General features: G+C 39.5%; 1 protein-coding gene across 2 annotated transcripts in view; it reads left to right on the forward strand.

Moving 5' to 3' along the window:
• frya (furry homolog a (Drosophila)) overlaps nt 1–12,951 on the forward strand; it is a 48,023-nt gene that overhangs the window by 14,648 nt on the left and 20,424 nt on the right. For both annotated transcript variants that reach the window (XM_042414354.1, XM_042414355.1), the window contains exons 3-27: nt 236–289; nt 1,200–1,339; nt 1,458–1,548; nt 1,703–1,782; nt 1,881–1,961; nt 2,994–3,162; nt 3,583–3,675; nt 3,800–3,898; nt 4,574–4,675; nt 5,002–5,105; nt 5,748–5,856; nt 6,023–6,109; nt 6,834–7,005; nt 7,137–7,269; nt 7,512–7,619; nt 8,184–8,439; nt 8,600–8,782; nt 8,878–8,964; nt 9,521–9,780; nt 10,007–10,196; nt 10,456–10,580; nt 11,055–11,112; nt 11,313–11,404; nt 11,687–11,859; nt 12,378–12,538. In XM_042414354.1, coding sequence (XP_042270288.1) covers nt 236–289; nt 1,200–1,339; nt 1,458–1,548; nt 1,703–1,782; nt 1,881–1,961; nt 2,994–3,162; nt 3,583–3,675; nt 3,800–3,898; nt 4,574–4,675; nt 5,002–5,105; nt 5,748–5,856; nt 6,023–6,109; nt 6,834–7,005; nt 7,137–7,269; nt 7,512–7,619; nt 8,184–8,439; nt 8,600–8,782; nt 8,878–8,964; nt 9,521–9,780; nt 10,007–10,196; nt 10,456–10,580; nt 11,055–11,112; nt 11,313–11,404; nt 11,687–11,859; nt 12,378–12,538 — 3,207 coding nt within the window. The remainder of the gene's footprint in view (nt 1–235; nt 290–1,199; nt 1,340–1,457; nt 1,549–1,702; nt 1,783–1,880; nt 1,962–2,993; nt 3,163–3,582; nt 3,676–3,799; nt 3,899–4,573; nt 4,676–5,001; nt 5,106–5,747; nt 5,857–6,022; nt 6,110–6,833; nt 7,006–7,136; nt 7,270–7,511; nt 7,620–8,183; nt 8,440–8,599; nt 8,783–8,877; nt 8,965–9,520; nt 9,781–10,006; nt 10,197–10,455; nt 10,581–11,054; nt 11,113–11,312; nt 11,405–11,686; nt 11,860–12,377; nt 12,539–12,951) is intronic.

Raw genomic sequence — 12,951 nt, forward strand, 5'->3', positions numbered from 1 at the left:
TTAATATCTGACCCAGCCTGCTCATGCCATCCTAGCATCAGACTGATTGATGGCTCTCTCATTAGCTGGGCTGCAATGGGTCCTTGTTCAAAAATACTTCACACACTCTTCGGACAGAGTGGATGAAGTTATGAGCTTCAGACCAAACTTCAGAGAACTTTGCCAGTTTGAATTTCTGCAAATAAAAATACCAACAAAATTTGGTAAATGACCCAATTTTTCTGTGTTTTTACAGGAAAAGCCATTAACAAAGTCACTACAGAGAGGAGAAGATCCTCAGTTTGACCAAGTAAGTACTGTGAAACACAGGGTACTAGAACCATCAGCAAACTGTCATATACTGAGATATTTCAGATTTTCTGATCATGTTTATTTATTTTGCTTTAGGTAAATATTTGAAATAGTAATTATTTTGTTATTTAGTTTTTATCACTACATTTTTCATAGATTTTCAATCATATAAAAAGTTAGCATGTTTCTCCTCTCACTATGAGCACACAGGCGAGTCGATTTTCACATCTCGAATACTGCTCTAGTGTGATGCACTGTAACATGAAAGGGCTGATGGGTGAAAGCCCTGCTCACATCCAAAAAGGTCTTTCAGAGCCAGTCAAGGGCAGGAGTGTTTACCTTGTGAGCTGGCACCGACTCTGTGCTAGGTGTGTCTAGCAGGTCTGTGGCTCTGCAGAGAAGGCTCTTTCACAGCCACAGGGGTGTGTTTGTGCTGCTGCGTGAGGCCATTCAGCAGCCACACAGAGCCAGGATTCTTCTCCAGCCTCGTGCTGAATGAAGGGCTCGCTGTGTTCCCCGGCACAACCAGACTCTCCTCCCTTCCTGTGTGCCCGGCCCAGCCCAGCCTGCCCGTTCCTTCCTTTCCCTCTCCCTCCCCCAAGGCTGATGGAGGCTGCCCCATGGACACCTTGTCTTTCTGCACAGTTCCAATGAGAGCCAGCTAACTACTCACTCTCATCTCTCTATTTTAATGTACCATTGGACTTCAATCAAAAGCTGCCTCATATTATCTAACTCCTTTCCTTTTTTTTTACAAGCATAAGAAACCTTACATTAAATGTAAACGAATACTCGTGAAATTGCTGTACAAACAAACAAAGGAAACACTGATAGTTATCTCTTACTCTGGTATGTTAACTGCCTAAATGCAAACATTCATTAGCGCAATGTATGTCTTGTTCTTCCAGTTGATAAGCACCATGAGTTCTTTGGCTGAGTACTGTCTCCCCTCCATCCTGCGCACTTTGTTTGACTGGTACAAAAGACAAAACGGACTAGAGGAGGAGTTGCACGAGTACCGGCCAAGAGCCAACACCAAGTCCAAAAAGTGAGAATCATTTAATTAATTTCTTCATGCAACAATGTGCCACCTATAGAACCTTATGAAGAAACAAAAGGTGAAACTCACATGCCCTGTTGCTTTTGTTCTTTGCTTTCTCTAACAGCGATGAGCAGCAGAGAGATTATCTACTTGAAAGGAGGGATTTGGCCATTGACTTCATCTTCTCTCTTGTACTTATAGAAGTTTTGAAACAGGTAACTCAACTCTCTCATAGAATTATTATATGATATAAAACTTACTTGATTTAATTCTGCTGCAATAAACTCATCATGGTTGGGGGTTTTTTTCTGAATATGTTGTTTTTGAAGATTCTTTATCCTGCTATTGTGTCTCCTGATTCTTAACTAGATGCCGCTCCACCCAGTCCTTGACAGTTTGGTCAATGAAGTCATTAACTTAGCCTTTAAGCACTTTAGATACAAAGAGGGGTAAGCTTTGGTCTTTTGCAGTACATTTCCTTCTTTCTTTTATTCTTTTCAGTTTTTTAAAGGTTTGATTTTCTTTCTCTTTTGTTGTTTCCTCACAGGTATCATGGTCCTAACACTGGCAACATGCACACTGTAGCAGACCTCTATGCTGAAGTCATAGGAGTATTGGCCCAGTCCAAGTAAGTAAAATGTTGAAAAGATCACTGCATCAGTGCATTCAGTTAACAAAGATGGAACCACAGTATGAATATTATTGAATGTTACTGTTTTCCTTCTCTCCATCCATTTCCTTTGGCTGTTAAATCTTTATTCACTGCTCTGTTGGCATTTGGTGTCATGCCACATCATGATAGTGTGTTGCCATTCCTAATACCTTTCTGCAAAACATTCCCTGTTCAAGAGACTGGAACATACTGTAGGGACGACACACTTTTGGACAGGTCCCCTTCACACCAAACTAGGACTGGAAATTGATGTCTGTTTATTTGAAGTTTTCAGATCATTGCAGCAAGGAACAAACCCTTAAAATAGAGATATGGTTGGTGAACGCACTGCAAGCCTATTTTCCAAAGTGTGCTCTGCTTAATTTCCTTTAGGAGATACTTCACTGTGAGGCTTTTACAGAGATTTTTACTTTCCTTTGATTATAGGAAATTCAAAGGTCAAGAGTTTCGATGTAAACAAAAATGATTCTTATAGATCTCATTGGTTGTATTTGGAGTATCTTTAGAGAGACTGGTGTTATTTTAATACAGTTTATAAAATGTGGTTTCACAGACACTGTTTGTTTCTGTAGACATAATTAACAAACACTTTCTCTTCACAAGACCAAAATGCAGAAACAGCTGTATTCAGTTTCTTGCAAGTACAGTTCTAGCCACCAGGGAAGAGGTTAAGAGATGCTCATATGAGCTCTCATGATGAATTATCTTCTAAATTTAGACCAACTGAAGAATCCAATCTCTGGTTCAATTTGGGCAAGGGATCAGGTGCTAGAGGAGGAGTTCATCTTGGGGCACAGACTTGCAGTCTGAATATAGAGGGGATGATATTTTTGGGAGGCGTGCTCCCTGAGTATGTTGTCACTGTATGTACATGCGTCACGTCTGAGTAGAGACGTTTTTATGGAAGTGCTGATTTGGGATTTGTCTGAGTGAGCTATGCAGGCATGTCTTTATATAGAAACTCATTTAGTGTTTTTTTTTCCTTAGGTTTCCTGCTGTGAAGAAGAAGTTTATGACTGAGCTAAAGGAGCTGCGGCAGAAAGAGCAGAGCCCATATGTAGTCCAGAGTACTATTAGCCTCATCATGGGAGTCAAATTCTTCCGAATTAAGATGTATCCTGTCGAGGATTTTGAAGCCTCTTTTCAGTTCATGCAGGTACAACAGACTTCAAAAACTTCAAATGGCTTGCAAATGACTATCATTAACCAGCTTTACTCTATATTTTATCTACCATCATCTCAGTTATGATTATATGCTATATTCTATGGTTTCATGCTCTATTTCCTTCAATAATTTATTGATTTTGTTTGCATGTTAGCTTTAAAAAAATTGACACAAATACATTTAAGGCTCATTTAACCATTGTTTAGAGAAGTTCTCAGGATTGTCAGGATTTTTTCGACCTTGACTGTGTTTTTATTGGCATGCAGTTTGTGGATTACATTCAGTTTTGACCGTACAGTATCAGGTGTGTTTTCCTCTTAGGTGAATAGTTTCTTAACACTCTCCACATATATAGAAAGTGATATTAGTTGTTTTTGTGCATTAAGCCATGTGCCACTCTCTTTTATGTAGGAATGTGCTCACTACTTCCTGGAAGTCAAGGACAAGGACATCAAGCATGCCTTGGCTGGTCTCTTTGTTGAGATTTTAGTTCCTGTTGCAGCAGTAAGTTTTACCACCAATACAGATTGGGACATGCTTTATAGAATATTTTTGTTTTCACAGGAAAAGAGTGATACTCTGTAGAGGATGTCGTCTTGTCATGTGACTGTGTGTGATGTTCTTCTAGGCTGTGAAGAACGAGGTGAACGTTCCCTGCCTGAGGAACTTTGTGGACAGTTTGTACGACACAACCCTGGACTTGTCCTCCAGAAAGAAGCACTCGCTGGTCAGTTATCCTATAGAAAACAAACTGACACAGAACGTTGAGCCTGTTTGTGATTTACACCTCCATTTTCACTTTGAAACCCTCTGCTGCATGTTTAGATAGCCTGGATGCCTTTGGTCTCTGTGAATCTTCAAGTATTTCAAGGTCACTCTTACGCAATGTTCTCTTGCAATGTTAGTGTCCACACTAGAAATAAATTATGAAGGAAGACAGGCAACCATTTCAAAGCATAAAAAAGAGAAGTAGTGCAGCATATATAAGTGTGTCTGTGTCTTCAATAAAGCATTTCACCACAGCACTTAACAGTGAAATGGAAAGACAACAACCCTTATGGAACAGCGGCTTGCTCTTACAGAATGTCTACACTCCCCTGAGGCAGCGATTATGGCTGAAAGCCACATTTTATAAATGATGCATCATCAGCAAAAAGCATTACAAAAGGAGAAAACATAATTTTGTTTTCAAAAGAAAACTGGTTTACGTCTTAAATTACACTTGTGCGGATATGAGTCTAAGATAATACACAATTCCTCAAATTATCCACTCAGAAGACAACCTCAGAAATTAAATGTGGAAACTATAAATGTTCAGCCTATTTTTTAAGTCAGTATGAAGCTATTCTAATAATCCCGTGTATGATAACAGAGATCTAAACACTTGCTGTTCTCTACACAGGCCTTTTACCCGCTGGTGACATGCCTGCTGTGCGTCAGCCAGAAACAGTTCTTCCTCAACAGATGGCATGTCTTCCTTAACAACTGCCTCTCAAATCTGAAGGTATTGTAACATGGAAAGCAGCAGTCGATAAGTTAGATCACAGTAGCCTTTATTTAGGACATGTGTAGAAAGGTCGGTTGTCTTACATAATATCTGACAACAGTGTACTTAATGCTTAAGGCAGTAATTATCCTAACTATCCTCCACAGCATTAAATATATTATATAAGCATAGTGTGATTACAGTAATGATATCTGTAGTTTTCCTGTTATATTATAGCCAACAAGAAACTGATTTGTCACATTTAGGCTGTAGTGTCATATTTACTACAATTTTTTTGTGGTTCTGTTGTTGACTTTTCTACTATCAATGTAATTTTATTACAGAGTAGAGACCCTAAAATGGCTCGCGTTGCACTGGAGTCCCTGTATCGTCTGTTGTGGGTCTACATGATCAGAATCAAGTGTGAGAGCAACACTGCAACACAGGGGTAAATAGTTTCACTTCTTATCCTCCTCCTTAACGTGGTGACCTCAGCCCAAGAGGTCCCAATCTTACTTTTATAGATTTCTGTACTGTGGATGTTATTTTCAAGAGGGCATGAAGGAAAATGTCTCACTTTATGAACTTTGAGCACGCTGATAAAGCCCATGGGCTGAAACATAAACCTGAAAACATTATTTGGTATAAACAAGAAAGTTATTTTAAGAGAAAGTTTACCACCAAACCATCTCTCTTTGTTATTGATTTTATTGGTGTTTGGAAAAAGAGGACTACTTTGCTTTCAATGTACATGCACAAGAGTATCGGCCTGGGGTCAGGCCTGCACCAGATTGTCAGTGCTGGTGGCCCACAGGTTTACCAGCAGCTTACAGGCATGATTATGAGCCTTGAGCCCACATGAGGAATCCCAAACAGGTCAAGCCAGATTTTTCAAACGTGTTTATTAGGCCCAAAATAAACTTGTCTTAAAGTAAACCTCTTTTCAAGCAGTAGATTATCGTTATCTGTACAAAATGGGACAATTTACTACAAATTTTATAGTTTTCTATGTAATTTTACACAATTTCCATGGTTTAAATGAGTGTTAAACGAGTGTCTTCATAATTAATTATTTTTTCTGTGTCCACAGCCGCCTCAACACTATTGTGACAACACTTTTTCCCAAAGGATCACGCAGTGTGGTGCCAAGAGACATGCCTCTTAATATCTTTGTCAAAATCATCCAGTTTATTGCACAGGTAAACACAAGGATGTACTGTACTATATTGTATTGTATTGTATTGAACAGAAGTCACACATTTCATGTAACTCCCAGTTAAAACCAGTATACTGTACACTTATCATGACATCATGAAGTTTCTGAAATCCAGTTTAACACATTTTTTTCTTCTTATTTCATTGCAGGAAAGACTTGATTTTGCCATGAAAGAAATTATCTTTGACCTTCTTTGTGTTGGGAAACCTGCAAAAGCCTTTAGTCTTAATCCAGAGGTACACAATTTACTTCCACTTATACTGGAACAAACAAAATCAGTCCAGTTCAGCTGTTGTACTGGTTAGTGGTGTAATAGAAATGAAGTTAGTGAGAGGTGCAACATGTCATTTTGATAATGAAAATTGTTAAATTGGCGATTTAAAATCACTCACGTTGTCATTTTTTAAGATGAGTTGATATTTCAAGTCATTACAAATATCTAGATCTTGTAAGATATTTTTAATCAAAGCAGAACAAATAAGTAATTGTCATAATAAACAAAAAAATCCCTGAAATTAGAAATAGTTTGCTCGTTTTTGATTAAACTCACCAGATTTATTCATAGTACAGAAACTAAAAAGTCTTGTGGTTGAAATGAGAAAAAAACTAACTCTATTTTCTATTCCTCATCAAATTGTAAATATTATTTGAGTATCTGAGCTACTAGCAGTCAGATAAAATCCAATATGGACCACTACCTGGCCCCCTGGACTCACAAACTTTATGTCACAGTATCTCACTCTCAAGCTTACTGCAGCAAAAAATATAAAAAATATGCCTTGTCCCACTGCTGCAAGATCATTTGAGTTCCTAACTGCAGTAACTGTTGGTACAATTGATTTTCTGTGCTGAAGTGGTGTTTCAATTTCATTTTCAAAAGCCTGCCAGGACTAATAATCATGTAGAAGGTTTCAAAAGTTGATAACAAACCGCTGAACGTAAAATTTCTTTGCTCTGCAGAGAATGAATATTGGTCTGAGAGCATTCCTGGTCATAGCCGATAAACTGCAGCAGAAGGATGGTGAGCCTCCTATGCCTAACACTGGTTGCACTTTGCCCTCTGGGAACACACTCCGAGTGAAGAAGACATACCTGAGCAAAACACTGACAGATGAGGAGGCCAAAGTCATTGGTGAGCGAGACAGACCATGGTCAGGAATGTTGAAAATGTCATGCTTTTGAAGACTTACATAAGACCTTTAGCATCAATTTAGATGGACTTATTCTGATTAATAACAGTGTTTCCTCTTTCATCCTCTCCAGGGATGTCACAGTATTATTATCATGTGCGTAAGGCTATTGACAACATGCTCAGACACCTGGATAAGGAGGTGGGACGCTGCATGATGATGACTAATGCTCAGATGTTGAACAAGGAGCCTGAGGACATGATCACGTATGTGCGCTCATTGCTCTGTCATCCTAACTGTCAAAACATTTCAAGTTGGCAAAACTCCAGAGTGACTCAGCACAGCAGTGTTAATTGTGGTTACAGTGTCATCATTAACCAGCCCTCAGCTTAAATAACACTGTATGACAATCCAGTTATTTGTTACAATGACTGATCAGTTTACACTTGCCAGTTCAACACATTGAAAGCAAGCTTTTGCATTTAAACTTACAATCTGATCTTTTTAGAGGTGAAAGGAAGCCCAAGATCGACTTGTTCAGAACGTGTGTTGCTGCCATTCCTCGCATCCTGCCTGATGGGATGTCAAAGCCAGAGCTCATAGACCTGCTCTCTCGGTGAGTTGCTGTCTTGGGGAAACCCCATTTATAGGGAAGACCAAGCCCTGGCAAGGTAATTAAGCTTGGAGATCTAATCAAGCATCATTATTGTTTGTTTGGAAAGACTTCAAAGTTGTTGACAAATTTTCAAGTACCATGCAGGGTAATAACCTGAATTTCCTGCTACCCCAATCTGTTGTCTCAAACAGTGTGTTTTGTTGTTTACATCCCAATATAATGTCATTTTCTAAATAAATATATAACATATAATGGCCATGAAATGTGGATATAATACTGACTTTCTACCTATAATGTGATTGTAATTTTATATTTTTCTTTATTTTAGTACACATAAAATGAAGGGATAAAATTAAAATGCTATTTGAATAGCAATGGATAAACCCATCGTCTAATTAGAAATACATGTATTCAGATAAATCCATATATGTAAAGCCAGTAGTTAACAAAGAAGCACATCAGCCAAAAAATCATGAGGCGAAATTCATCCAAAATTATAAGCATAAAGTAATCTGGATTTACTTTATGCTCATGAGACTTCATTTGTCTGCTTTTCTTTTCCAGATTGACAATCCACATGGATGATGAGCTACGACTCATTGCCCAGAATTCATTACAAAGTCTGCTTGTGGATTTCTCTGATTGGCGTGACGACGTCCTGTTTGGATTCATTAACTTCCTGTTGCGTGAGGTCCAAGATACCCACCAGGGGCTGTTAGATACATCCCTCAAATTACTGCTGCAACTGCTCACACAGTGGAAACTCACCCTGGCCGTCCCAGGGAAGAGCTATGACACTGCTAAGATACACACTGCTGAGGTACACACTTTTACCTTAAATATGAAGATGTTCCTGTCTGTTATGGCAGATTTTTGTGTTATTAAATAATAGTCAGCACTCTAAATAGAAATGTAAAGTACTAATCCGGCAATTATTGCGATAAATCAGCTTTTGTCTTATTTTGATGTTTATGTCACAGCTGCTGCAGACAAGTTCAAATCTGAAGATACCTGCAGAGCGAGGTCCTCACTCCACAGTGCTGCATGCTGTAGAGGGTCTGGCGCTCGTTCTGCTCTGTTCCTGTCAGCTGAGCACCCGCAGACTGGCTATCTCCATACTCAAGGAGATACGTAGTCTCTTTATGACCATTGGACTGTCTGAGGTAAAGTGAGAGAAACCAAAACTGAGGTGACAGAAATACAGTAGAATTTGGTAATTGAGTTTACAGACTGTGATTTTATACTCTGTCAACTGCAGGATGACGATAAACCAATGATTGAGATTATGGACCAGCTCAGTCCTGTAATCCTGGAGAGTTTTGTCAATGTTGCAGTCTCTGACACAGTAAGTTGTTTGTAATTTTTATTCTATGGCTTCACTCCAAACTAAACCTGGAGTCTCAATCAAGATGTGTCTGCAGTTTATTTGCTCATGTTTTACATTTCCTGGGATTTTTCTTGGAGTTTCTTCACCCTGTGTAATTTCATGTGACTTGACTTCCAGATAGAAAAGTAAGATGCTTATTACTTGTGTAAACTCCAGAAACTCAAGCCGCTTACATGAAAAGATCTCATGTCTTTGAGCTGTTTAGCCATGTGTGGATTCACCATCAAAAAATCATTGAGTCTGCAACAGAAGCTCAGTTTAGTTATTTAACATGTCAAAAAAAAATTGAATGAACAGCTGGAAGTGAACAGCTGGTGGCCCTTTGACTTCTCTCATTTATGTAATCATCAAACTGACAACATGACACTGAGAATACAAATTTATTGAGAACAGAAAAATGCAGTAAATGTTCAATTTCCGCCTTCCTCATTTTTCACATTTAAATAACTCTTGTTAGGATAGTTACTTAGTCTGTCATGGCCCCTGACCCTGATGTGCCACTCGCTGTTCACAGGCCGCAATGTCAGCCGGCCACCACGTGGACCTCCAGTGGCTTGTGGAGTGGAATGCACTGCTTGTCAACAGTCACTATGACATTAGGAGCCCCTCGCATGTGTGGATCTTTGCCCAGTCTGTGAAGGACCCCTGGGTGCTGTGTGTGTACAGCCTCCTCCGACAGGACAACCTGCCCAAGCATTGTCCTACAGCTCTCAGCTACGCCTGGCCCTACGCCTTCACTCGAATGCAGATGCTCATGCCCCTTGTAGATCCAAAGTAAGTGTCCTCAAATCCTGCAGTGAGATCAGGAGGGAACACGAGATCTCATCACTTCTTCTTTTTTTCTATTTTCTGCTTATCTTTACAAAGCATTCCTGTTTTAAGTATCACCACCTGATACTAGTCCCCCATTGCATAGGAAAACCTCTGAAGATCCTCTGTTAGTAAAAGCTTGGATAAGATTAACGATCTAATGATATTTACATTTTGTGTGATTCACCAGTAACCCGGTGTATGCAAAGAAGACCAGCACTTCTGGCAGTGGAGACAATTACGTAACCCTGTGGAGAAACTACCTGATCCTTTGCTTTGGGGTGGCCAAGCCCAGTATCATGAGCCCCGGCCATCTGAGAGCATCGACACCTGAGATCACAGCCGCCACACCTGACAGCGGTGTCAGCTACGATAACAAGGTAGTTGTCCTTGTCCTCTGGCCTTATTAATTCCCTCAGTGCTTTGTCTCTGCAGGATCAGGTGTTCATACAGAGCTTGTTGACATTCAAACTCAAAGCATCAAATTACACTGCAGCTATTTTACATGAATGGAACAGGAAGCTGATATATTTTTAACTGTACAGACACTTATCTCCATGCGGCCTCGTGCAATTAGTGTGTTCAAGCAGCGTGAGAGGTTTATTTGTCTGACTGAGCTGTCGGTGTTTGATGTTTCAGGTTATCGGGAGCCCATCTGTGGCTTGGCTTCTGAAGCAGTTGGTGCCACTGATGAGGGCAGAGAGCATCGAGTTGACAGAATCATTAGTGCTGGGCTTTGGTCGCACCAATTCCCTTGTTTTCAGGTATATCAGAGAATAGTATTTAGATGTTCTACATGTTGCCGAAACAAACTTCAAATTTCAATTAATGATTTGTTTCTTTAAACTTCAATGTATTTTTTATTATTGATACAAATTGTATTAAAGATGTATAATAGCTTTTTTTGACTGCTGATTTAAGCCGTAGTTTTGTTTTTCTCTCAGAACCAGTGAAATGGAAGTTAGAGCACAATCCATTATTTTCCATGTAATTAAAGTCCATGTTGACCTGTATTTGTGTGGATTTAAAGGAGAGATGAACAGAGGATTATAGTAAAGTGGTCCCTTGTTGCTGTTTACGGAAACATCTAAATAGTTTCCTAGAAATCATTTTTTTTCAGCTTAGATGGGTTTTCCTTAAAAAAAAATTACTTGCAACTTTGTCCACTGAAAATTTATGCTAGTTGTTTGATTCTCATAATTAGTACAGTAGATTATATTTTCACTGTCTGCACACAGGGAACTTGTGGAGGAGCTACATCCACTGATGAAAGAGGCATTGGAGAGAAGACCAGAGGTTGGTTGATTTTATTTGCAGCACAGTACATGATATAAGTAAAGTAGGTACCATTAGAATTAATTTGTTAAAGAAGTACTGTGGGCTGACCTCACCAGAGAGCTGACATGTATCAGAAAATCTCAGAAGGGAAAGGTGTTATCCATAGTAAGTAGAGACTTTTGTCATTCAGGATTTTTCTTAATGAATTTTTTTTGTAGAACAAGAAGCGGCGTGAGCGACGAGACCTTCTGAGACTGCAGCTGCTGCGAATCTTTGAGCTGCTTGCTGATGCAGGCGTCATCAGTGACAGGTTAGTGTAGCACAAGTTGACACAACACAGCCCCAAGCTGGACAGTATCACACTCACAGTACACAAAAGGGGGAACTAAAATATCTAAGCAGGGTCATCTGGATATAATCTTGACTTTTTGCTAATGATATAACACCTTATAATTACTTGCTATATTAAAACTTTAATTTAAGAAGTTAATTTAAGTCATTTTAATAAGTGTTTAAAATATCATTGTCACATTCTATTTGGTTTGTGATTTCTTCTCATTGGCGTCGCCCTGTTTTCTCTGTGACCCCACAGTACAAACGGAGCTCTGGAACGTGACACCCTCGCCATGGGCGCTCTGTTCCTGGAGTATGTGGATCTAACCCGAATGCTCCTGGAAGCTGAGAATGACAAAGATGCAGAGATACTCAAGGACATCCGAGCTCACTTCAGCGCCATGGTGGCAAACCTCATCCAATGTGTGCCGGGTAATCATAAAAGATTCCTTCCATTAGCTCAGCTTGACAGTCCTTTGTTGTCAGGCCAGACAATGCTGTGCAGGTCAGGCTGATTGATTACTTAATAAAGACTGTATATGTTTTACATTTGTTTTATATGGACACCTAATACAATCCACCAATCCTTCTCATCCATTTGTGGATTGCGAATTACATAATGGGCTTCCATTTGGCTGAGGTTAGCACAGCACATGGAGCTCAAGACTCTTGATATTGATCTTGATTTGGACGTAGCCCAAGGGGAGTAGTTCCAAAAATAGTGCAGCTTAAGGACAGAGCAGGCAAGGACAGGTGATGACTCATAGGTTGCCAAGCATTCACAAGTCCCCACTGAATGACTAATGATCTGTCAGGGGACATCAACACCTGATTATATTGGAGAATGCACTTTTACTCATTAGTTTAAGCGTTTAAGATACTTATTTTTGCTGAGTCTTTGCATTCTAAACGAGCGAACCGATAACAGGCTTGTTTGTCTCCCATCCTAGTGCACCACAGGCGCTTCCTGTTTCCACAGCAGAGCCTGCGGCATCACCTCTTCATCCTCTTCAGTCAGTGGGCTGGCCCTTTCAGCATCATGTTCACTCCTCTGGACCGCTACAGTGACAGAAATCACCAGATCACAAGATATCAATACTGTGCCCTAAAGGTAAACCTGTTGTAGAAGAAGGCAGTAATGTTTGCATTATATATCTATTGATTTCAAGCTCAGTCTAAAGTTGTGACCGTTGTATAAATGAGGAGTACATACAGGATAGTGAAGAATAACAGGGCACACAATACAAATCTGTTGTAAAACATGCATGGATTTCCAGCCATCTGAATTGTAGGTCTTTAAGAACTGAACATTAAACACAAAGACACATGCAAGATTTTATTAAATTTGTCATTCACTAAAAAATATTTTTTTATTTAAAAAAGAAATGCTTGTTTGACTGACAAGAGCATATCTTATCCCTGCTAACTTTTAGATGATTTCTTAGTGTAATTCTGGTGTTGTAGACAAATAAACTCACATGCACAATCTCTCCTGAACTGTAGTATGTGAGTGTGCGCTCCATC

This window comes from Thunnus maccoyii, chromosome 6 (genome assembly GCF_910596095.1).
Source record: "Thunnus maccoyii chromosome 6, fThuMac1.1, whole genome shotgun sequence".
NCBI classification, from domain to species: Eukaryota; Metazoa; Chordata; class Actinopteri; order Scombriformes; family Scombridae; genus Thunnus; species Thunnus maccoyii.